Genomic DNA, 26,116 nt, shown 5'->3' on the forward strand with positions numbered 1-26,116 from the left:
AAATTTGGGGTCTGGAGTTATGCAGAATTTATTCCTATGGCTGGGATTCAGATCAAATTAATATTTAATTTGTTAATAATAGTATTGTTCATTTAAGAAGTGCAAAATTCCATCAAATAAGCATTGAACAATTATAATGGGAAAATTGAGAAGTATTAATGCATTGTCGGAACAACATAGGCAATACTAGGGAATGTGTTAAGATGCCATCACAGATTTGTATGAGGCTGATGGTTATCTTTCTGTGGCAGAGCTGTAAAGCATTTGCTGTGGAAATGAGTATCGCTTTGTTATTGATTTGTATTACCTACTTTTTGTTTCCTAGGAATATGTCATATAATTGGAACACACTGAACACTGCTCTGCTAATGAATGACTAGGAAGCGCTATATATAAAATCAAAATATTTCATAGAATCATAGAGTTGGAAGAGACCAGAAGGGCCATCGAGTCCAACCCCCTGCCAAGCAGGAAACACCATCAGAGCACTCCTGACATATGGTTGTCAAGCCTCTGCTTAAAGACCTCCAAAGAAGGAGACTCCACCACACTCTTCGGCAGCAAATTCCACTGTCGAACAGCTCTTACATTTCTTAGAAGTGTAACAGCTTTCTTTTTACAAGTTGCCCCATCTTTTTTCTGAGGGAAAGTATCCTTTGTGCCTTAAAAAAAAGGTTTTCCTTGATTTTATTTAGAAGCTCTACATTACAGGTTTCTGAAGGAAAGTGTTTGCAAGTGTACTCCAAAAGTAGTGGGTGGCTGAGGGCACCTTGGGGCTCGTCCACACTAGAAAGGCTGGGCCCAGGCAGTTTTCCATTTGTCTCCTGCTTTCTATGCATGGTTCATAGCCTTTGGCCTGCCACTTTCCCCAGAAAACCCGCTCTTTAGCATTAAATTGGAACAAAAGGCAATCTACAGAAAAGCCAACTGCTTTGTGTCTCTTAGTTTCAAAGCATTCTTCCACAACCTGCTTCTGCCACTAGGTGACACTATAAGCTAAAATGAACAGAATCAGCCAGTGAGCAAAACTAGAATTATACAAACTGGGGTGGGGGTGGGCGGCGAGAACCCCAGAAAGAAAAATACTGTTACATTAAACATGAAATATTTCATATTTATTTATAGGTTGGTTCCATTTTCTTGCATACATTTAAAACTTCTGAAGCCTTCCAAAATAAATGGCATTACTAAAAGGATATTAAAATCCTGGAATGACCCCTCTGTCAGTCAGTCAGGAATTTAATTTTCTGCTGTTGCATTCTACAAACCCTGGATATTTTGGGAAGATGGCAATATTTGAATTGATGTGAATTTGCTGCATAAGTATTTAAATGAAAATAAGAGAATGGAAAAATGCAGTTAAGTAGAACAGACAATTGTGTGGTTTGTTGTTGTTTTTTAAAAAAAGGTTTAAGATTTCTGAGTGCAAGCAAGCAGGCAGGAGAGAAGAACTCAAACCTCCATTAGGTGGGATTCTGCCCACACCTCTAAGGTGATATGACACCCTCTTGCTTGGAAATGGATTTATTATCTCATTTTTATGTTCCTTTTAAAAAGGAATTACCAAGATAGGAAAAGAGGGAGTAAGGGAACACCAGGCTACTTTAAATGAATTCAAATCTCCAGGGTCTGATGAGCTGCACCCAGGGGTACTAAAGGGAGCTTACGGATGTAATTTCAGAGCCTTTGTCTAGTATCTTTGAGAATTCTTGGAGAACAGGTGAGGTTCCTACAGACTGGAGGCAGGTGTCAGGGGCTGGACTGAGGAGGAATGGTGGGAGCCCCCACTCCTTCTCCTGAACCTTCCCAAGGGCAGGAGGACACTTTTGATTTCGAACAGTGGTTTGCAGAAGAGCACAGTCCAGAGGGGAAAAGCTGGGAAATACTGGATGAGGAACAGCTAGAAGAGGAAACACCAGGAGAGAGAGAGCTGGCAGATTCATTGTCCTTGGACAGCATTCCTGACTCCCCCTTCACCTAAGACTAGACGGGCTTTGAGAGTGATAGAAAAGAAAGCACAATGGCAACAAGCTCAGATTAACTGACGTAGGAGTGACGTAGATTAAGGGGGACGGAGGGGGTGAACCTTAACTGGGAGCAACACCATTTCTAGAGAGAGATGCATTCCTTTGTCTCTCACTGTGATTATTAAAGAAACTAACTGATAAGAACGCTACTTTTGTTTGATCTGCTTATTTACTGCCACTGGGGAAGGGATCTGATTCCCCAAAGCCTGACAGTGGGCAAATGTTGTCCCCATCTTCAAAAAGGGAGGAAAGGAAGACCCAGGTAACTACTGACTGGTGAGCTTGACATCAATACCAGAACAGATAATTCAACAGTCAGTCTGTGAGCATTTAGAAGAGGATGCTGTGATTAATAAGACCCAGCATGGGTTTCTCAAAAATAAGTCATGCCAGACCAATCTGATTTCTTTTTTTGATGGAATTACAAACTTGGTGGATCAAGGAAATGCTGTGGACATAGTATATCTTGATTTCAGTAAGGCTTTCTTGTGGAGATGAGGTAACTGCGAGATGGATTTGTAGCTGGTTGACTGACCGAACTCAAAGAGTACTCATTAATGGTTCCTTGTCATCCTGGAAAAAAGTGACAAGTGTTTTGGAACAAGAAGGAGACAAATTGAAATTGCAGAGTTTCGAAAAATTAAAAAACAAAGTGAGAGATTGGCTTCATTATTATCAGATAATGGAGGCATATAATTTGGACAAAAAAATCGGCTTCTAGGTGGAAAAGTCAAAATTAGAAACAGAACTGTTAGAACCCAAAACTAAGAATCTGTCAAGAATGTTTCATTTCATTTATTTATTTACGGCTATTAGCCCATAAAATATGTACAAACATAAAAAAGCACAAAGGCTTAAAAACCGAAATATCTGACAACAGAAGGTGAACACTGCGATGCAAGGGTGGGTCATTGGGCAGAGCCAAATAACAGGATGTGGCCCGGAGAGCTCCAAGGGACGGTTCACAGAAAAAGGAAAACTGAAGACGAGATCCGACATGCACTCTCATCATAACTGTCCGATTAGATTTTGATGTTGTTGTTGTTTTTTGGTGGTTTTTGCGTGTGAGATAACCGCATTCAGGAATCTCGCCACCTGCAGAGTAACAGAAGGATCTGTATCCTGCAAAAGCAGTGCGGCGTGTGACTCAACAGGCCTGCTAACCAAGCGCAGTAAAGCAGGGCCCAGGAATTTAGTCCTGGCTATGCTATGTAGGGGACAGTTGAACATTATATGTGGAAGAGATTCAACAGTTTTCCCATCACACACGCATAGCGGAGACACCAAACCCTTGGAAAATCTGTGGCTCAGCAGGTTCGATGGAAGGACATTGAACCTTGCACGAATAAATGCAAGTCGGTGTGGTACTGATGAAAGAGATGACATGTATGATGGAAGGTCAAGTGGTGGGGTTATTCCATGATACCTGGGGGAGCAGACACCCCCACCTCTGGCAAGGTTGTGTTGATTTTCAATGTCTGCTAATCTTTGCTCAATGAGGCTTTTAGCTGAGCGTAAGTTCATCTTTAGGGAGTCCGCTGGGGAAATTCCGATGCTAAGAAGTTTGGCATGGATTTTTCCTACCCACGGATTAACAAATTCGTCCCGCCAGAGGCACTGAAAAAGGTAATGGTCGGGAAGCCTATGCCAGCTGGACAGCCAATAGCCAAAGACTCGCTTCCAGATGACAGTCTCCAATGTTGCAATCCTTAACTCCAGACGTATGGCTGCGTTGCTCACACACATGGGGAGTTTCAGGAGGCGACGGAGAAACTGATTCTGCAATGTCTCCAGCGATGTTAAATTGGACCCAGGGGCCCAGAGCGGGGCAGCATAGCAGAGGGTGGAAACCACTTTTGCGTGGTATACCTTCAATGCAGAGGGGATGTGGGAGGCTCCGTCAGCCGCAAAAAATTGGAGTAGAGCATAAAGTATTGTTTTCCCTTTGTTTAGTAAATACTGTATCTGTGGCTTCCAGCTTAGGTTGTAGTGAAAAAAGACTCCCAGGTATTTAAATTTGAAAACCTGTTCTAATTGGACTGTCAAGAATGTATAACTTGCTGTTGAAATGGAATACTCAGGATGAAACGGTGAAATCTGCTATGATTAAATGGGCACAAGATGTTGGACATAACATAATGGTGGCTGACTGGGAACAGTTATGGACCACAGGTATGAAGTTTACGGCATGTAATGCCTTAAGAGAGAATATTATGAAAATGATATACAGGTGGTACATGACCCCAGTCAAGCTTGCAAAAATCTATCATTTGCTCGATAACAAATGTTGGAAATGTAAAGAAACAGAAGGTACATTCTTTCACCTTTGGTGGACGTGCCCAAAGATTAAGGCTTTCTGGGAAATGATATATAATGAACCGAAAAAGGTATTTAAATATACCTTCCTGAAGAAACCAGAGGCCTTTCTCCTGGGCATTGTCGGCCAATTGGTGCCAAAAAAGGACAGAACTTTTTTATGTATGCTACAACAGCAGCAAGAATACTCATTGCAAAGTATTGGAAGACACAAGATTTACCCACTCTGGAAGAATGGCAGATGAAGGTGATCGACTACATGGAATTGGCAGAAATGACTGGCAGAATCCGAGACCAGGGAGAAGAGTTGGTGAAAGAAGACTGGAAGAAATTTAAAGACTATTTACAGAAATATTGTAAAGGATGTTGGATAGAAACTAAGGGGTTTCCAGCTGTAATGCTTTAGGAGATACGGAAAAAAAAGGGTTTATAAATGGGTAAAAGTTTAATGGTAAGGATTTGCTGAACTAACAAACTGAAGTGGAATACAAAGAAAGGAGGTATGAGGAGGTCTAGGGAAATAAGCGTAAGGAAGATATGTTATGGAAAATTATTTGGTTTTTAACTGTTTTTATGTTGTATTTTGTATTTTTGTATTTTTTAGTTTTTTCATTGTTATATTTTAAAAAACTTTAATAAATATCTTTTTTGGGGGGGAAGGAAAAAAGTGACAAGTGGGGTTCTGTCCTGGGCCCATTGTTGGTCAATATCTTTATAAATGACTTGGATGAAGGAATTGAGGGGATGCTCATCAAATTTGCAGATGACACCAATTTGGGAGGGGTAGCTAATGCCTCAGAATAAAGAATCAGAATTCAAAATGACTGGAGAACTAGGCGCAAGCTAACAAAATGAATTTCAGTGGAGACAAATGTAAGGTTCTGCACTTAGGCAGGAAGAACTAGATGCACAAATATAGGATGGGGGACAATTGGCTTACTAGCAGTACATGTGAAAAGGATCTAGGGGTCTTGATGGACCACAAGCTTAACATGAGTCAACAGTGTGATGCAGCAGCAAAAAAGGCAAATACTATTCTAGGCTGCAACAACAGAAGTCTAGCGTCCAGATCAAGGGAAGTAATAGTACCACTCTATTCTAACTTGGTCAGACCGCACTTGGAATACTGTGTCCAATTTTGGGCACCGCAATTTAAGAAGGATGTTGACAAGCTGGAAGGTGAGCAGAGGAGGGCAACCAAGATGATCCAGGGTCTGGAAACCAAGCCTTATGAGGAGTGCTTGAAGGAAGCTGGGTATGTTTAGCCTGGAAAAGAGATGACCAAGAGGAGATATGATAGCCATCTTCAAATATCTCAAAGGCCGTCACGTGGAGGGTGGAACAAACTTGTTTTCTCCTGCTCTGAAGGGTAGGACTCAAACCACTGGCTTCAAGTTGCAAGAAAGGAGATTCCAACTAACATTCGAAAAAACTTTCTGACAGTAAGAGCTGTTCAGCAGTGGAACAGACTCCCACTAGAGGTGATGGATTCTCCTTCCTTGGAGGTTTTTAAGCAGAGTGGCCATCTCTCATGGATGCTTGAGCTGAGATTCCTGCATTGCAGGGGGTGGGACTAAGATTCTATGATTCTAACTTTCAAGAAAAAGTACAATATATTAAAGAAGAGTGTATTACATAGCATGATTCTACATGCTCAAACTTTCAGAGTGTGTCCAAAAAAGAAAAAAATCTCGGAATATGTATTGAATTCCTCTTATTTATAACAATATTTATGCTGTCAAAGCAGTCTGGTTAATTTCACACACAAAAAAAGAAGCAACTCAAATCAGTGTTTCCCTTAGATGTTACAATATAGGAACTTGCAGAGCTCTGCTGGATCTAGTTCCAGAGTTGTTTCCAGAGTTTCCACCGAGATGCCTATGAGCAGCACATGAACACAGCAGAACTCTCCCAGTCACATTTCCCAGATATCAGCATTCAGAGGCATATTCTCTCTGATGCTAAGGCGTTCATCTAACCATCAGGAATACCAGCCATTGCTTTAGCCTTATCCTCCAAGAATCTAACCATCTTTTTAAAAATTATGTCAAGTTGGCACCTATCTCTATGTCTTGAGGTAGGAAATCTCATCATTGTAACTATGCACTGTGTGAAGAACTGCCTCCTATGGTCTGTCCTGAATTTCAGCTTCATTGGAAGACTCTGCGTCCCGGTATAAGAGAGTGAGAGACAAGCAGATCTTTTAAAAAAAATTCTTCCAGGCAACCTCCCAAAGAAAATAAAACTGGCAAGCTGTTTTTGCCTTTCCCTGCCTGCCTTAATTTTCCAGTTTAGGAACTTGAGAACAGCGATAACAGCAGCTGTCTCTATTAATATAATTTTATTTACTTTTAATATTTTTGCACTGCCTTTTTGAAAGCCACGAAGATGGTGTACAACAGATCAAGTATGAAAGCAACGTCATGAAACATTAAAAAAAGGTAAAGGTAAAGGACCCCTGACAGTTAAGTCCAGTCGCGAACACTCTGGGGTTGCGGCGCTCATCTCGCTTTACTGGCCGAGTAAGCCAGCGTTTGTCTGCAAACAATTTTTCCAGGTCATGTGGCCAGCATGACTAAGCCACTTCTGGCGAACCAGAGCAGCACATGGAAATGCCGTTTACCTTCCCGGCGGAGTGGTGCCTATTTATCTACTTGCACTTTGACATGCTTTTGAACTGCTAGGTTGGCAGGAGCTGGGACTGAACAACGGGAGCTCACCCAGGGTGCGGGGATTCGAACCACCAACCTTCTGATCGGCAAGCCATAAAAAGGAACACTGATGAAAAATATATAAAAGGCCAAATTACAATCATATTTGCTTTCTAGAATCTCTGTTTATAATGTTTAATTGTTCTTTAACAATGTTTAACTTTTTTAGTGACATCCTTCACCCTGTTTTTAGCTGTTTTTATTTTATCTGTAAGCCACTTTGAGTCCCTATCAGGCAAACCGGCAGATATAGATAGATTACAGTGGTACCTCAGTTTACTAACTTAATCCATTCTGGAGGTCCGTTCTTAAACCAAAGTGTTCTTAAACCAAGGCACCCTTTCCCTAACGAGGCCTCCCGCCACCGGTGTTCAGCTTCCGTTCTTCCGGGGCAAAGTTCGCTAACCGGAACACCTACTTCCGGTTTTGCGGAGTTCGTTGTCCGAAGTTTTCATTAACAGGGCTGTTCGTAGAGCGAAGTACCACTGTATATCCTTGATTTAATTCATTATGAGCCATTGTTCTTCAGAGACTGGCTGCCGTCACACGTTTTGGTAAGCCATAATGTACAGAAGTGAGTTATTTGTTTGTTCTGTGAGGAAACAAGCCATGACCCCCAACTTGTGTTAAATTTGAAGCAGCAATCGTGGACTGCTTTGCTCCCCAAAAGCACAAGATGTGCTCTTGACCTACTGACCATGGTTTGTTGGAGTACAACAGGCTAAGCTAGGAACCATTGTTTGTTCCCTCCCAGAGCAAAGAAAGCATAATTTGCTTGTACACAGTAAACAATTGTTTATGGCTTATTTTGATGTGTGATTAGTAGGGTTATAACTTTTTTATAACCTCATGTACTGTAGCTTAGTTAGATTAACTTTTGCCTAAAAACAAAGCTAGCGGAAAGGTAAACGGCGTTTCCGTGTGCTGCTCTGGTGCCGGTTCGCCAGATGCAGTTTGTCACGCTGGCCACGTGACCCGGAAGTGTCTGCGGACAGCGCTGGCTCCCGGCCTCTAGAGTGAGATGAGCGCACAACCCTAGAGTCTGTCAAGACTGGCCCGTACGGGCAGGGGTACCTTTACCTTTACTTTAAAAACAAAGCAATGAACTGTCATTTGAAAAAAGCTTACCCCAAAATCAATAAATCGATTTTACTATATGTAACTGTCTAATGTACTGTGTCATTATTGTGCCATTATACATAATAATAATTATGCATTATAATACAGGAAAATAGCTTGCAAATTTTCCAATACTTGTACAATGTTCTGCACATTGTATATCAATTCTTATTGCTTAGAATCATCATCATCATCATCATCATTTATACCCCGCCACTCTGGCTGGGTTTCCCCAGCCATTCTGGGCGGCTCCCAACAAAATATTAAAAATAGAATCAAACATTAAAAACGTCCCTAAACAGGGCTGCCTTCAGATGTCTTCTAAAAGTCAGATAGTTGTTTCTTTCCTTGACATCTGATGGGAGGGCGTTCCACCGAGAAGGCCCTCTGCCTGGTTGCAATTCTTCTTTGTTTCTGCTGCAAGCGCCATAAAGTTCCCACATCACTTTGATTGCGCCTTCTGCACACTGCTTGCTTCTTGGTATCTGGAGGATGGATGGCCCCTGCTTCCAGTGAGTCTCCAATACCCACAATGCTTTTTTTTTCAAAAAAAGGTTTCAATATTTCTGACAAGTTCTTGAAGTCATTTTCAATGAGTGGTAATGTTGCATATATGGTGATTCCCACTTTTCATTTTGGGGTGACCTTTTTTCACAGCTCAGAAGAAATAGTCCCTTTTCAGTGTTTCTAAGCAAATACTGAAAAGGGACTAATTTTTTCTGAAATAAAGTCCATTTTTAAAAACGGGAAAAAATCCATTTTTTGAAAATCAAAAAGTTATAACCCTAGTGATCATGGCCACAGCCTCACAATATTCAATGCAGTGATGTGCTGAAATTAGCAATGAGGGGGGAAGTTCTGCAAACACAATGCTGGAATAACAAAGTGGAGGAACTTGAACTGTTAGCACTGTATTAAAAAAGGATATTATTGCTGTACTTGGAGACGAGACAAAATATTTATGCTGCTTACCTACGCGTAGCTTGAAGTCATTGAAGGAATGCTTGTTTATGACATCCAGTTTTGCTCCCAGGGCAAATGCAAACTCCACCATAGTCCCAATATGCATGTATTGTCTGTCAGGCTCCTGAATGTAAACACATAGACATATCCTGTAATGCCACTGCAATTATCAAAGAATCCTCAAGAGAGATTTGCTCTCTGTAAATGTTGCAATTTACTGAAAACTTACAAGAAGCCAGTGTTTTAATTCTAGAGTTACAACCCTATATACTTTTACTTGTTCCAACAGAATCACAGTACTTTGGGTTTATTCCTGATCAAAGTGGGATATAAACTAACAAATATAAAAATTTAATTAATTAAATTGAGCTCAGTGTGATTTATTTCTGAGTAAACATGCATAGGATTGGGCTGTATGTTATTTACGCCTGCGCACAGCTCAGTTTTGTATCAGCTATGTCCTTGTGGAAAATCAATGTGCCTGGTCAAAATGAGTCCTGGAATGGCTCCGAGTGCTTGTTGGCCCCTGGGTAAGAGATCTGCTTTTGGTTCCCAGTAAGTAACAGACTCGCAGCTCCCCTTGCAAGAACAGGTCACTCCCTCCCTTCTATGATCCTTTCCCTCTTTGCTCCCCTGCTGGTCTCCTGAATAATGGGAAGTGCAGGAAAGAGGATAAGGGATTGTGCAGGGTCTAAAGCTGGACGCCATGTTGGCCCTAGACATTTTGGCACCTGAGGCGAACCACAAAATGGTGCCTCCTCCTGCGAGGGAAGAAGGGGTGAGTGAACATCTACACTGGGAACAAGCGGGTGGGGAGGGGAGAGGATAAAGAGCTTCATCGGGAACAAGGGTGGGAGGGCCCAGCAGTGCCTCCTATTTGCTTAGAGGCTGCTGTACAAGTGGCATGGGGGAGGCTGCCAGGGAGGTGGCAGAGCTGCTGCCATCACCATGGGCAACACATTCCTTGGAGACTGGATTTCCTGTCTCTCTGGGTCAGGCCACCCAAGGCGGTGGCCTCGCTTTGCCTCCTGGGTGGGCCAGCCCTAGCTTGAAGTCTTGGGCCTTAAGACAACGGCCAAATGGGTCACCTGTGCACGCTCTCAGTTCCAGGTGGCACTGCCCATTTCATACCGTGCAGATAGAGGGGCCATCCCACCTGAGAGGCTCATATCCGTTCATTTGTGAGAGGGGAGGGCCCAGCTGTTTTTTGTGTGCCAGGTCTTTGCACATACTTAATGTACACCAGTGCACAGGACCCTCTGAGCTGCAACCGTGGACTGTGGGAGAATAGGACTGAGCTGTTTTAATGTTCTGTGAATATGAAGCATGATTCTTCAAAAATATCCTACTTTCTCTATAGGCATAAATCCATTCTCACTCACAAGCTGAGTGGGAAGAGAAGGAGAAAGAAATAAAGGGTGGGGTTGTAGTGTGGATGGGTTTTTTTTGGGGGGGGGGGTAAAGTTTAGCACCACTTCACAAAATGTAGATGAGATTCTTCAAATATTGGAACACCAGGGAAATTATGCAGGAATATCATTTTGCCTACCCACCCACCCACATTAGGCATTGCTATATAATGCTGTAACAGCAATAAAGAAATAAAACACTGTTCTGTAATAGCAGGGTGTTTATGCAGGGAATGAAAAGCATATTCAGAGTTAGAAAATCCAAGTGCTTGAGTGTTGTGTTTCATTGGAGGGGAACTGTCTTAACTGTATTTCCTGAGATCAGGAGCCAAAAGTTGCACAGGCGCATGCAAATGCTTCTGGGAACACTGGCATAGCTGAAGTTGGCAAGCCCCATTTGGGATGCTCCTAATATTCCTCCCAAGTTTTGGGAGCAGCTTTTCAGAGCCTTTGAACCGGCTTGGTGGGGAGATGACTTAGAAGCTTCACTGCATTCCCAGATGTGGCCTTTTGCACCCCAGACAAAATATGGTCCCTACAAAGTGGACACAGTAACTTTGACGTACCTGACTATGTTCCTGGCTGGGCATTGCACTTAGCCCTGTGGCTGCCATGTAAGTGCTCCCAATGGTCTTGATCTTTTCAACGCCGCTAAATTTGGGTTTCGACAATAGCTGTGAAGAAATAAGGCACTCAGGTGTCTGATAGCCAAATAATGCATCAGCATTGTTAATGCACACGCTTCCCAGGGCTGCTTCCGGGCTGCACTTGTTTGGAGCATCTTTCAAGCACATTTAGCAGATCCAGAAGCAGCCAAACTAGTTGAGACAGTAGTAAAGCCTTTTATTTAAGTTTGGCCCAATCTCACATAGGACACAGGTAGGGGATCATATTTTACAGCAAAAGGTGCCTGCAGGTGAGAATAGCTCCCTGAAACCCAACACATTCTGAGCCTTAATGCAACTCTTGGTTTCACTGAGAAACTATTTTAACATTTTGCAAAAGGAGCTCTGGCAATTCATTTTCTGCAGTCAGTGTTACTGCGACATCTGGATTTGCGGTGCTGTTCTCTTCAGTGATGGCTTATATAAACTGCCTTAGGCATTTTGACAAGGTAGAGTGCTGCTTTTGTGGTGGGGGAGGGGAATCAACCACACTTCTGAGCAGCAGACGCAAGAAGGCAATGACTTCTCTTCTGACCTGTCTTTGTCACAACCTCTGCTGTTTCCTCTCTGCTGCAGTTTGGCCTCCACCAAATTCATCTCCCTGTCCACTAGTCAAAGTGATTTACATAGTTATTCATGTAAATTAAGAACTTAAATGTAATTAATGATGCAATTATTTCCACACCATTCATTTCAATAATGCCAAGGACATTCATCTCAATGCAAAGGAATCTAGAATGAATCATAACCTAGAATTCTGGTAAACATCAAAAACCACTACTGGCCATTTAGGAACACAAAAGTCATCCATGTGCCCCTTAAATGCTGCATAGAAAATTATGCCATTTTATGCAGAAGTGCCTATAAAGACTGCATTGGTGTGGAACTCTACATTTCTACAGCAGCTGGTGCCCTCTCCAATTCAGAGTGCAGCCTCTGCCAGTATTGGCTGTGCTGGCTAGGAATTATTATCATTATTATTATTATTATTATTATTATTATTATTATTATTATTATTATCATTATTATTATTACTATTTCTTTCCTTTATGAATTGCTTCCCACAAAGCATCTCAAAGTGATAGTGATTTACAGTATAAGAAAAATATATTTATTCTATTGTATTTTATTATTTGATTATAGAAAAACCCCTCAAAGTGGTTTACAAAAGATAAAAAGTAAAATCAATGGAAGTTTACAACCCAAAGCTTAAAATATACAAAAGTTAAAATACTAAAACAGATTAAATCACATTTTTACATTCCTTTACCTGTCACAGAATTGCTCTACAAGTCACTATCCTGTGTGTCAAACCATAAACATTGCTGATTCTCCCTTGAGTCTTCCTAGGCACTGGTCAGATTTATAAGCCCTTCCTACATAGTCTTACGAGACACCGGAGGGTCTTGTATGGGCTATACTTATAAGAGATGACTCAAAGGTTGGTGCAAAAATATCTGTCACACAATTCCAAGAGACATGGAGGCAACAGCTTCTTCTGCCTTAGAAGGATAAGCAAGTTTTAGGCTTACAAACAAAACATGGAGGCCATAGTCCAGGGTAGAGTTAAATGTGTTTAAGTTAACTGATTTAAATGGAATAAAATGCACTTAAATCTGTTTTGAATTGGGGCCACAATGTGGGAAACTCTTCTGTAACGAAATAATTTCTTGCTTGTCCTTTAGCCCAACACAGACATGATGTACTTACATCATCAAAGTCAGCAATGATCTCATTTAGAAGCCGGAGGCATTCTAAGCCCTCTTTGTTGACATCAGATTCTGTATAAAATTCTTTGAAATCTGGAATGGAGGCAAACATGACGCAAACACAGTCATATGATTGATGGTATAAATCCTGTTCAAGAGAGAATGAGAAACCAGTCACAAAACGTTCTCAGTGGAAGGCGTTCATAAAATGAAGTACAGATTGGAAAGAAAAAGGATGGATGAAAAGTTCTTGTAAGGTGTGCTTGCACCTATTTATTACAAAGATAATTTGCTGATGTTTACTACTTTTTGCTTTATAATAAGCCATGCCCATCCATGAATAATTTCATCAAGTTACACTACCTAATTAACCTGTTTTATTCAGTCAAAGTACCTCTCTATATAACTGGCTACACATTTTACACCAGTGGATATATTGGAAACAGCTCAGTGATATTCAAGGAACAGGTTTACCAAGCAGGTGACAAAAGCCCTGAAGCCTTGCACCTGACTTGATCCTGTTTCTAGTGCAGTGCAAAAGGACCAGGACATTGTTCTAGTGAAACTGAGAGATTTCTGTCATTTGGAAGCCTGGCAACCATGACACTGTTTTCTCAATCTTTTTAATTAAGTTGGAAGTGCTTGAAAAATGCTACAGCAAAAGGAAGTCAAAGTTACTTATCATCATCATCATCAAAGTTCTTCATCACTTCTAGGCAAGAAAAATGGAAATGAATACTGTTCCAGAGGCCCATTTGCTCCAATGTACAAAAGAAGAGAGCTGCCAGATCAAGCCAAAGACCCTTCCAGCATCCTCTTTTCAAAAGTGCCAACCAGATGCTGATGCCCACAAGCAGAACACAAGTGCAAACTCTTCCATAGTTGTCCCCCAGCAACTGGTAACTCACAGATAAAAACTGCTTGTTCAGAGCAGACATAATGCAAGAAGGTATCATTGAGAAAGCAGTAATCTCCTAACATTGTTAAATATCAACAGACTCTAGAACACAAATAGTGCTATTTGGACTGAGTATATTTGGTCTCTTTACGCAGTTTGTCACCAAAATCTTCACTGATGTTTCTCTTATATTGGTCATCACTGCAAAGGTCATCATTTGCTATGGCTCACGACATAATAGCTGGGGATGTTTCCTCAATAGGCTTTCTCCTCTCCCTTTTTTATCAAAGATTTTCTTGTTTTACAAAAGTGTTTGCAATGTCTGCTTTCTTAATGGGCAACCTATGTCCAAGTGGGGCTAGGGAACAGTGTCTTTCCAGTGTGTTTGAGGGACTAGGAAAAAATATTTGGAGTTGGTACATAGACCTCAGGAGAGACAGAGGTCTGATTTTTGCAGCCGGCTTGCAAAAAGCAACCACAGAATTGGAGGACTCCAAAGACACATTGATCGCTTTGGAAAGGATGGACCTGTGGCAGCTTCTCAAAGGCTTGCATTGCCTGCCTGTTTTCTCGTGTTTTGAAGTTATTTGCAAGCAAACAGTTATTATAAAAGGCAAAGTAAGGCCTGTGTGATCCACTCTGCAAAAGAAAGCAAAGCCCAGTAGCCTTGCCCTTGAAATTATCACTGGGCAACTGGGGAGTGTGTAAAACCCACAGTGCACACCAGAAATAATCTGTCACAGTCTATCTCTCTCCTGTTTTATTCTTGGAAACAAACTAGAAATGGAGGCAAGCTGGTATGCCAATTCTCACTTTCAGTGAGAGGGCAGTCTATAGCAGTGTTTCCCAAACTTTTTTGGGCAACGGCACACCTGTTTACTGAAAAAAAATCTCGCGGCACACCACCATTAAAGCCCCGCCCCGTGACGTCAGCGCGCAGCGTCACGCCGGGAGGGACGCACGAAAGTGAAAGTTTTTTCCCTCCCCCTTGCCGGGGAACCTCCAAGCTTTGGGGGTGGGAGGAGGCAGCAGAGCGAGGGACTGAGGGACGGCGGCAACTGAGGCGGCGGCGGCTGTTGTGGTGGTGGCGGCGATAGCAGGCGGAGGAGGGGGCGGCGGCGGGGCTTGAGGAGCCGTCGCCGGGAGTTGCTGCTGCTGTTGTTGCTGCTGCTGCCCGGACATGCCGGCCTCCTCCTCCTCCGCTGTCTCGCGCTCCTCCCTTTTGCACGCGCTGCCCCGCCGCTCGGCACCACCACCGCGGAGCCGCCCCCGGCTCGACGCGGATCCTCGCCGCCGCCTCTCACCGCCCGACTCGCCCGCCTCCCTCCCACGGCACACCAGCCAATGTCTCACGGCACAGTAGTGTGCCGCGGAACACCGGTTGGGAAACACTGGTCTATAGTATGCTGTGTGCGCACTGGACCAGATTTGTTCCTGAAGGTTGTCAGTTTTATTTCAGAACAGCGAAGAAGACTAAAGGTGGTGAGGACTGACCTCATTCTTCAGGTTCCTTGCCAAGAAATGTTCGGCCACGTGAGCAGGCAGCACGTTCTCCAGCAGCAGCCGGTTCAAATTCTCCATGGTCTCAATCTCCTCACGCTCTTTTTTGAACTTGTTCTTCCACAGGAAATCTAACCTACAGTAATATTCATTCTGTTACAAAGAGGACACAGAAGTAAAGAAACAATAGGCATCTTGTCCTATCAGATGGTTTTAAGAGAGAGAGAAAAACACACCCCTCCCCCAAAACAATGAAGCAGTAGGTTAAGGTATTCATTCCACTCCAGCTGGGGCCCAAAGACAGAGGTGGTTTTAGGGCAGTGCAACCAAGGCAGCTGCAACAATCCTGTAGAAGCAGGAGGGATGCCAAACTTCAGTGTCACATAGGACGCTGCTGAAATCTGAGAGCCCCAAATCTGCCAATGTTAAACAGGCAGATTCTGTGCATGCATATTATTACCCAGCTTGATCCAGCAAATATGACAGTGTGTGTGTGTGTGTGTGTGAGAGAGAGAGAGAGAGAGAGAGAGAGAGACCCTTCAGGTCAGCATCCTCATTATTATTTACTTGATTTATTTGTTAGTTGGATGGTGTCATGCAGCCAAGCTGGTGCCCAAACGCCTTGCTCTGCTTTCCTTTGGACCACATAAGCAAGGTCGAGAGGGGGGGGGGTCTTGTCACCTGGGCAGCCCAGGATCTCCCATACACACTACACAGCCTTGCACCCCAGGGAGATCACTTTGGTGCTCCTAATGCAGAAAACAGCAACGCAGGAGGCAGCAGTTACAAGTTACCAGGCTAAGAAGTCACAGCAGGTGCTGCGATACTCTAGCACTTTGACTTCACCCCCGGAGGCACACTCCATTGTCTCCTGAGACAGATGGATGACAACAACTATTTGTCACTTTTCACAAACTTAACTAGTGATCATCGGATGGGGAGTGAGGATGGGCTGAGTTTATAGGGCCAGAGGGACGATGAGAGATGGTCCACTGTGTGAACAGATAACAGATAACAGCTGAACCATCAAGTGGTGCTACTCAGAGGAGGCCCCATAGCCGGCCCACACTCCCACTTGTCCCTTGCCTAGAAAGCTGTCAGAGTGGTTATCCTCTTGCCCCATACTTTCTAGATAATAATAATAGTAATAATAATAATAATAATAATAATAATAATAATAATAATAATAATAAATCACCTGCAGGTCTCAGGGCAGAGGATAAAATTACAATATAAAAACACAGAATACATAATCAAAATATAAACAGAAGCAGCGGAATAATACCCCCCCAAAAAACCCTCTAAAAAGTTAAAAACTATTTAAATATTTTAAAAAGACAATTGAAAAGCAGTTTAAAAGAATAAAAACAGTCCTCTCTGCTTGGCAGCAGCAGTCCTTTTCTAGTCTGTCAGGCCCCTCCTGTCAGGCCTGGTGGAGCCGGACCCTCTCAACAGGGGGCTGAGTAGTTTTGCGTTTGCCCCACAGCTTGCCCCACAGCACCTGCTCCTTACTGATGAATCAGAACAAACGGGAGTCCATGGAAAACTCAACTGCTGTTTCTTTCAATCCAGCAGCAAAGAGAGGGTTTCCCCGAGTGAAAGTGGCAGAGCAAATGGAGGTGTGAATGAGCCCATCCTATTTATTACAGAGGAGAAGTTACAAAACAGTTTTTTGAAAGAGGGCTTCCAGCCCAGTGGAATGGTCCCTTTCTATTTGCCCCAGTGGAGACAGCGAGTCATGAAGGACTTGAGGGCGAGCCCATGTCTGGGTCTAATCTAGAGTCCGCAGACGAATCACTCCTGGTGGTTTGGGATAAGAGCCGAGGACGGGAAGTCTCAGAGGCCACAGGTGTCCAAAACCTCCTGTTATGCCTATTGGTGTGGTTGCTCGAGAGCGAACAGGCAAGATCCCCACTGGTCTTTTCAAAGGCTTTATTATTGGTGCAAAAACATTTACAGTGCAGAACGTCTCAATTCCATGTCTTGCTCAGTCACTAGCAGAATCTGAGAGTGGGCGGTCCTTAAACTTTCCCCAGCAGAGTAGTCTCTTGACCCCCCCAGCCGACGCCTCCCCTCTCTGTGCGTAAACCTACTGCGCAGAGAGGGCGTGGCCAAAGGGGGACCTGCCTCCCCCCCCCCCCGCTTTGCTCATGCACAGTTATTTGGCTCCCTCTTGCATCCTCCAAGCCCTGCATCTCTTCCCCACTGGAGGCGGGGCATCCCTCCTCCGCGGAGGAAGTGCTGCTTCTCACGATCTTTGGAGGCTCCCTGTAACCCAGCTGCCCTTCCACCTCTCGCCCCTGAGCTGATGGCAGTTCCCTGACACCTCCGAATCACCTTTTTAGAGCAGTGGAGCTGAGGGAAGCGAATGACAACGGCCAACAATATATTTGGGGATGGATGGGGCAGCCTGCCTTCCAGGCGTACCTTTATACCAGCCTCAATTCTGCAGCGACAGCATGAACAAACAAACAGAACAAGCTCTAGTAAGGCGGGGGTGGGGGGGAAGCAAAGAATTGAAAATTATAACAAAAAGAAGAAAAGCTTGGGAATAGTAGCTCTGCTTCATGGCTCCTATTTAACTCACATCAGAGAAGGGAGATTTTCAAAGCAGGGCAGCTCCAAAATGCAGCAGAAGACAGGGCAAATATGGGGAAAGCCCTACTTAATATATAAGCTGTTCTAAGATAGTAAAGGAAATGCTAAAGAACCACAAATCTGCAGCTGAATTAATTTACAATGACATTTTCTGTTGGATTTAAAGGATTGGGGAAGAGAGAAGGAAATCTGAATTGGAGAGTTTTGCAAAATGGAAGCCAAGGTTGTGCTTAAAGCACTGTACTGCAAGAAACTAGGAAGTCACAGTATTCAGAAGGCTTTCCTTCCAAAGACAAATTACAATTTTCTTTGAATTCCCCCTGCTTCAAAAGAGGTGTGGAGAGTCATACTGGTCTTCAAACTTGCTGCAGTCTTCAAAAGAGATATTGTACTGTATTAAGTTTTACATCTTTCCTGTTTCCCTGGAGAACAGGTGCAGGACCAAGGGGGAGTTGACACTTGAAAGACACAAAATAAAAGTGCCTGTACCAACGTTCATTCTGATGTCTCAATCTTCAATGCAGAAACCACAACTGTGTTGTTTCTCCCTCCCTCCCTCTTTGCCATTTCCTTATCCCTCTAAAAGCAGCTGTGGGGGTTGACCTGGTATTTAAATCTGAAATTCAGAATTGAGCCCTAAATACACGAATCACATTTCACTTCACTATCTTGCAGATCATCAGTTATTACAGTGGTACCTCGGGTTACATACGCTTCAGGTTACAGACTCCGCTAACCCAGAAATAGTACCTCGGGTTAAGAACTTTGCTTCAGGATGAGAACAGAAATCACGCGGCGGAAGCAGGAGGCCCCATTAGCTAAAGTGCTTCAGGTTAAGAACAGTTTCAGGTTAAGTACGGACCTCCAGAACGAATTAAGTACTTAACCCGAGGTACCACTGTACTGTGTTATTAAAAAATTAATGGAATGCCAAATGGATGACTTAAACACTGAAGCTGATGACATTCCTATGCAGAGCCAAAGAATAAAAACCTATTCATCACCAAATAGGAAATATCAGTCTAGCATTATCAATGTACTCGTGATGCATATTAAATTACTGGATGCTACTCTCTTATCACTTTTATATTTAATAAATCCTTTAAAGACGGCCTCCTGGGAAATATGAAAACACTATTTCTAACACTCGTTCAAACAGCTTTGTCATACTTCCTGTTTAATGAGTGGACAAGTCCCCTTCATCAGAGGTTTGCTCCACCCTCCCATCACCTCCCACCTCAACGTTCTGCAGGTGAGGAAGACTTCTCTTGTGCAAAAGTGTGGAGAGGGGAGAGAACCTGAACTGCAGAAACGTCTCAGTGTTTTCTGTGGTGGTCTCCCTTGGGGTGTTAGGGGAAGGGGAGGACCTCTGCTGGAGAACACCTTGTGTTCCTCCTGGGGGAGTCTGTCCACCTTTGGTCCCCACCCGGCACTAGGACTGGTTGGCTAAACCAGGTGGGGGGAACCAATGGGTCTCAAACCCTCAATGAGTCAGAGACTTCCCTGTTTCCAAAGACAGGCTCCAGCAAGCGAGTGGACCAAGAAATTATAATAAAATGAATTTGGGGAAGTGGCAGGATTAAAATTAAATAGAAATAACACTAAATTATTATTTAAAAATCTAAAAGAAGAGAAAAAAGATTTGGTGCAAAGCATTGAGATAGAAATCCACAAAAAGTAAAATATCTAGGGATATGGTTAACAATAAGGAATATAAATGTGTTCAGCCTGAAAAACACAGATATATTAGATCTGGAGGGGTTTGGAAATAGATACGGGTGGCATGCAAACCTTTGGTAGGACAAGGTCGGAATACACCAAGACTTTTTAAATCATATTGTAAAAAGATCACTATATGAAGTTTGGAGGACGTATAAAGAGTGGTTTGAAAGGAAAACACCATGGTGGCTGTCACCCCAAGAAGCCTTCTCAGTGAAAAAATTAAATATGAAAGGAGAATGGTTAATGTATAGAGACATGCTGCAGGAAGAAAATAACGTAATTAAGATCAGGCCGTATGACGAACTAAAAGATAAATTATCAAGTTGGATGGAGTACCACCAAATGAATGATATCGTCTCAAAAGATAAAAAAGCAAGAGGTTTTGAGCAAACAAGATCAATATTAGAAACTGCAGTAAAACAAAATAACACCAAAACACTGTCTTAAGGTTTATGAGTTTTTATTAGAATGGCACACAAAAGATGAAGAAATCAAGAGTGTTATGATTAAATGGGTAATGGATGTCGGCCATAACACTGAGTATGAGAAGTGGTCAAAATTATGGAACACTGGGCTAAAATTTACAGCATATACATTGTTGAAAGAAAGCTGTTAAAAAGGTTGTATAGATGGTACCTCACTCCAATTAAACTGACAAGGATGTATAAAACAGGAAACAAGAATTGATGGAAATGTGGGGTGAAAGAAGGTAGTTTCTTTCACATGCAGTGGTCATGTGATAAGGCGAAAACCTACTGGGAAAACATATACAACGAACTAAAGAAGATCTTTAGATATACGTTTTTGAGAAAGCCAGAGGCATTCTTGTTGGGAATGGTAGGAGAAGATATTGTTAATAATGATCAGAAACTGTTTTTATGCGCAACAACAGCGGCGAGGTGATTATTAGCTCAGGTTTGGAAACAACAGCAATTACCAACAGTAGAACAATGGTGACAGAAGGTAATGGAATACACAGAGCTAGCTAAATTAACGGCAAAAATTAGACAACAGGGCAAGGAAACATTTCAAAAAGAATGGGGGGGGGAATATGTTGTATATAGGAAAGATAAGGTGAAATAATGAAACCAGTAGAACTGAAATAATCTTCATAATGTGAAATACAAAGAAATTCATTGGATAATAAAAATAATAAGTAAAATGTATAATGTGACTAATGTAATTAATAGCAATCAAAATGAATATAGATAGACAACAAGAATTGTGTAAATAGAAAGATTTATTCGTGTACAAATACTCTATGGACAAATATGGACAAATATGGAAGAACAACAATATGCAAAATGGATAAAGACAATGTGAAAAAGTTAGATGCGATACAAAAAAGCCAGAAGAAGGAAGGAAGGAAGCCAGCTCTCAGGAGCAAGGATAAATGTAAAATGTAATACAATATGTGTATGTGGAGTATGTAACTGAAAAACCAATAAAGATTATTTTTTTAAAAAGGAATATAAATGTGTATAATGACAACTGCGAAAAAGTATGGTGTGAGATAAAAAAGAATTGAGAAATTTGGAGCAGAATGAATCTCTCCCTACTAGGAAGAATTGCTGTGATTAAAATGAATGTGTTGCCAAAGATGCTCTTCCTTTTTCAGGCAGTCCCAGTAATGGTTAAGGATGATTGTCTCAAAAAATGGCAAAAGGATATTTCTAAGTTTGTCTGGGGGGCCAAAAGGCCAAGGATTAAACATAAGATACTTACAGACTTAGGGACTTAGGTGATGCAGGTGGCGCTGTGGGTTAAACCGCAGAGCCTAGGACTTGCCGATCAAAAGGTCAGCGATTTGAATCCCCGCAACGGGGTGAGCTCCCGTTGCTCGGTCCCTGCTCCTGCCAATCTAGCAGTTCGAAAGCACGTCAAAGTGCAAGTAGATCAGCAGGTACCGCTCTGGCGGGAAGGTAAACGGCGTTTCTGTGCGCTGCTCTGGTTCACCAGAAGCGGCTTAGTCATGCTGGCCACATGAGCCAGAAGCTGTACGCTGGCTCCCTCGGCCAATAAAGCAAGATGAGCGCTGCAACCCCAGAGCCGGTCACGACTGGACCTAATGGTCAGGGGTCCCTTTACCTTTACCTTACTTATAGACACAAGAGAAAGAGGAGGCCCTTGCCCTCCCAGACCTTAAACTGTACTATGAGGCTGCATGTTTGGTTTGGATTAGGGAGTGGATAAAACTGGAAAAGGAAGAAGCATTAGATTTCGAAGGTCATGATAACAGATATGGATGGCATGCATATTTATGCTATGGAAAAGGGAAAGTACATAAAGGATTTTACAATCATTTCATTAGGAAATCATTAATGAGAGTATGGAAGAGATATAAAGATTTAATAGAACAAAAAACACCTTGGTGGCTATCACCAATTGAAGCTTCATTACTCAAACCGCTCGGTAAAAAGGGGAAATGGCCTGTGTTAAGCGATTCTTCAAACAGCTCTTGTTTATTCACAGGCCAGGACAGAACTGAACTGAAGGGCTCAGTCAGCCTGCTTATATAGAGCTCCAGTACCACGTTACTGTAACAACTTTCTAAAACAATCCAATCACTGAACGTCACTTTCGATCCTTCATTTGCATAACTATCTACAGTATCCCCCTGCTGGCCCAGGGTGAGAACTTCAGTACATAACAGCCTACATACAGAGACTTATTGAGAGATCAAGAAGGAAAATGGAAACTAAAAGATTATGATGAAATTAAAGACCATTTTCAGAGTTGGTTGCATTACAGACAATTAAATGAAATTTATAAGGAAGATAGCAAAAAAGGGTTTAGTGATACAATCTCTAGATTCCAAAAAGAGGTTATAGAAGAAGACACGAAGTTATTGAAGAAAGAATATAGTATACTGCTAGAATGGGAAACGAAAGACGAGGAGGTCAAATCGGTTATGATTAAATGGGTGCAAGATATAGGACATAATATACAATTTGAGAACTGGGAAAAATTGTGGAAAGTAGATTTGAAATTTACAGACTGTTCTCTTCTGAAGGAAAACTACAGTGGTGCCTCGCAAGACGAAAATAATTCGTTCCACGAGTCTTTTCGTCTTGTGATGTTTTTCGTCTTGCGAAGCACGGTCCGTCGCAACTGCGCCTCTTCAAGCGGCTTTAAGAAAAAAGCACAAGACGTTTTCGTCTTGCGAAGCAAGCCCATAGGGAAATTTGTCTAGCGAAGCAACGCAAAACTGAAAAACCCTTTCGTCTAGCGAGTTTTTCGTCTTGCGAGGCATTCGTCTTGCGGGGCACCACTGTATATGAAAAAGATGTATAGGTGGTATATCACACCAGTAAAAATGGCAAAAATGTATAAACTGTGTCAAATATATGTTGGAAATGTAAGGAAAAAGACGGTACTTTGTATCATATGTGGTGGGAATGTAGAGAAGTTTAAAAAAATTGGGAGATGAAATATAATGAACTGAAAAAAATGTTCAAAATGACATTTGTAAAAGAATTTAGGACAAATTAACATATAAACTACGAGAGAAGGACAACCATGACTTTAAGAAAGAATGGGAACTTTTTACAAACTATTTAAAAAGACAACAAAAAGACTTGGATTCCTTGGCAGGTTTTGAATAAACATCCACAAATTTATTAGTAGAACATAGGGTAGATAAGGTAATGATATGTATAACTTTTTAACATGCAGAGAATAATATGTGCAAACAAATCAGAGTGTGGAGCTGAGGGAAGTCTCTGGAGGGTGGGAGGGGAAGGAATGGGAGGGAATAAAAGGGGGGAATGTAATTGGTTATATTGATTGATAATTTGTCTGTTAAAACTATTCAATAAAAATATATTAAAAAAAGAAATTATAATAAAAGATGGCAAAATATTGTATACAGATTTTTAAAATAATCTAAATAAAACATTTTTTGAAAGAACAAAGATTGCACTGGAATAGATGTGTGTGTGCACACCGTGCAATCCAGCAGCTAACTGGGATAGCTCAGTCAGTAGAGCAGGAGGCTCTTCATCTCAGGGGCATGGGTTCGAGTTCCATGTTGGGCAAAAGATTCCTGCACTGCAGGGGGTTGGACTAGATGACCCTTGCAGTCCCTTCCAACCCTGCAATTCTATGATTCAAGCACTAGTTGCCTATGAACCATGTTACATGCCAGAAGCTCAGCGGCTGGAGAGGTTGAGGTTGTGGGGCTGGCGAAAGATTCACAAGATCTGACCTTTAACTGCAACTCAACAGCAAATTAAAATACTCCTCTTGCTCAGCACTAGCCACCAAATAAGAGTTAAAGTCTACTCAAAGCTTAATAAGGTACTTTATCACAGTATTAATATTCCACAGTGGTAAGGAGAGTTTCAATTAAATTGCATTCCACAAGCACAATATTGACGCAGCCCACAGGAGAACAATATCTGGATGGAATTAAACAGCCCCCAGTCTTGGGCTGGTTCCTGCTGGCCCAGCTAAGCCCCATTGGCCCGGCAGTGCAAAAACACACAGCAAGGCAAGGCAACAAATCTGCAGTCCTGCTGAGGCAGCGCTAAGGAGAGTCAGGCAAAGAGGCAAAGGAAAAGAACAGCAATGCCGCTCCTTTTTTGCTCTCGTTTTAGCTGACATAAAACAGATCTGCTTTATGAATCTTTGGGTGACATGTTTCTAGGGGGGATGGAGTGGGAAAATCAAAGTGCTTCACCACACAACACTGACACAAAATGTGGTAAGGGACAACATTACTTACTTATTTCATAAACTTTATACCCCGCTTGATTATAAAAAACCTCAGAGTGGTTTACAAAAAGATGAAACAGTAAAATCAAGTAGTGGTTCTGCTTTAAAACATACAAAAGTTAAAATACTAAAGCAGATTAGAATTACCTCAACTTTCTAAGCATCTGAGTAGGGCTTGTTTAAACAGGAATGTTATCAGCATGTGCCAAAAAAAGTACAGTGAAGGCGCTTGCTTGATCTCAAGAGGCAGGGAGTTCCAAAGTCTAGGCGCAGCCACACAAAACAACAAATTTCTTACGAAGGCACCTGTAATAGTGCCAAATCCACCGACCGAGGCAGCTGAGAGGGCACAGGCAGGGTCAGAGGACCTCGTAGGTAAACTGGCCCAAGTTGTTAATGGCTTTGTATGACGCGCGGAGTAAATTAATAATGCAGAGTTTTAAAGAATAAGAGCTTTCCTGAGTTAAAATAAACTTCTTCATAAACAACATGGTTCCAAACAGTTTGCCTGAGATTACATACTGCTCTGCTCACAGCTGAGGCAGACAGACTCTGACTGAAAACTTACAGAGAGCACAGAGAGAAACTGGCTGCCGAGTCCCCGGCCAGAGGGACTCCCCAGTTAGCAGTCCGGCCTGGAGAACTTGCGCAGGCTCAAATGACTGTGCGGTCCCAGCAGCTCCCAGCCTGCTTGGCTGCTTCTGCTCTCAGGTGTCTTTGTCCCATGAGATTGTATACTAACAGGGTCACCATGAACTCAGCCTGGCAGCAGATCAGCAACCAGTGCAGGTCTCTGAGCACAGGCGCCATAGCTGTCAACCGTCCCTTTTTGGTGGGAAACTCCCTTATCCCAGCGCCATTTCCCGCTGCTGTCCTGGATTGATGATGTCCCTTAAATTTCCTGGGTTTCCTGCTCGCCCGGCTCGGGAGGGAAGCAGTGGCTCGGGGTCCTCCGCCTCGAGAGAGAGAGAGAGAGAGAGAGAGCACGCGCACGAGCTGTCGTGTCTCCGTCTCTCCCTTTTCCCCCTCAGGGGTGTGTCATGAGGAGACGGGTGGCGGGGGGTGGGCAGGCAGCCCCTCTCTTGCGAGACTTCCACCACGCTGCCAGGGGAAGCTGGAGGGAGCAGCGGCAGCGGAGGCAGCCTGAGGGAGGTGGAAGAGGAGGGGATGGGGAGGGACGCAGAAGGGCAGTGCTTCAGCGGCCGCGGCACAACCGCCTCATGCCAGGCTCGCAGGCGCCGTGGGCAAGAGTCTCTCCCTCCCCCCCCTCGGGCGGGGAAGGGCTGATGGAACTCCTGGCACCAGGACGACGGCAGCCCCGACATGCTGCTTAGCATCCCCTCCAACCGGTGCAGCATCTTAATGTATGATTTCCCCCTCTGCATCCCTTTCATAACTCTATTTTTATAAATCATTTGTCCATCCATAGTTCAAATTTTTACTACAAGTTTTCTGTCAATCCTACCAATGTATGTAACTCTTTACAATAGCTTTTCAACTAAATTATAAACTTTCCCCATTCTTTATTAAAGAGATCTTTATTAAAGGGTTCTGTCTTGGGCCCGGTCTTATTCAACATCTTTATCAACAACTTGGATGATGGACTCAAGGGCATCCTGATCAAATTTGCAGATGACACCAAACTGGGAGGGGTGGCTAACACCCCAGAGGACAGGATCACACTTCAAAACGACCTTGACAGATTAGAAAACTGGGCCAAAACAAACAAGATGAATTTTAACAGGGAGAAATGTAAAGTATTG

At 42.8% G+C, this 26,116-nt stretch overlaps 1 protein-coding gene across 4 annotated transcripts in view; it reads right to left on the reverse strand.

The window, feature by feature from the left end:
• Window positions 1-26,116, reverse strand: part of ADCY2 (adenylate cyclase 2) — a 122,837-nt gene that overhangs the window by 1,831 nt on the left and 94,890 nt on the right. For all 4 annotated transcript variants that reach the window (XM_083519084.1, XM_083519083.1, XM_083519085.1 and 1 more), the window contains 4 exons: window positions 15,312-15,470; window positions 12,921-13,067; window positions 11,112-11,219; window positions 9,146-9,260 (listed from right to left, as the gene is read on the reverse strand). In XM_083519084.1, coding sequence (XP_083375210.1) covers window positions 9,146-9,260; window positions 11,112-11,219; window positions 12,921-13,067; window positions 15,312-15,470 — 529 coding nt within the window. The remainder of the gene's footprint in view (window positions 1-9,145; window positions 9,261-11,111; window positions 11,220-12,920; window positions 13,068-15,311; window positions 15,471-26,116) is intronic.

The sequence above is a fragment of the Podarcis liolepis genome (assembly GCF_965112155.1).
Source record: "Podarcis liolepis genome assembly, chromosome: 8".
Lineage (NCBI taxonomy): Eukaryota > Metazoa > Chordata > Lepidosauria > Squamata > Lacertidae > Podarcis > Podarcis liolepis.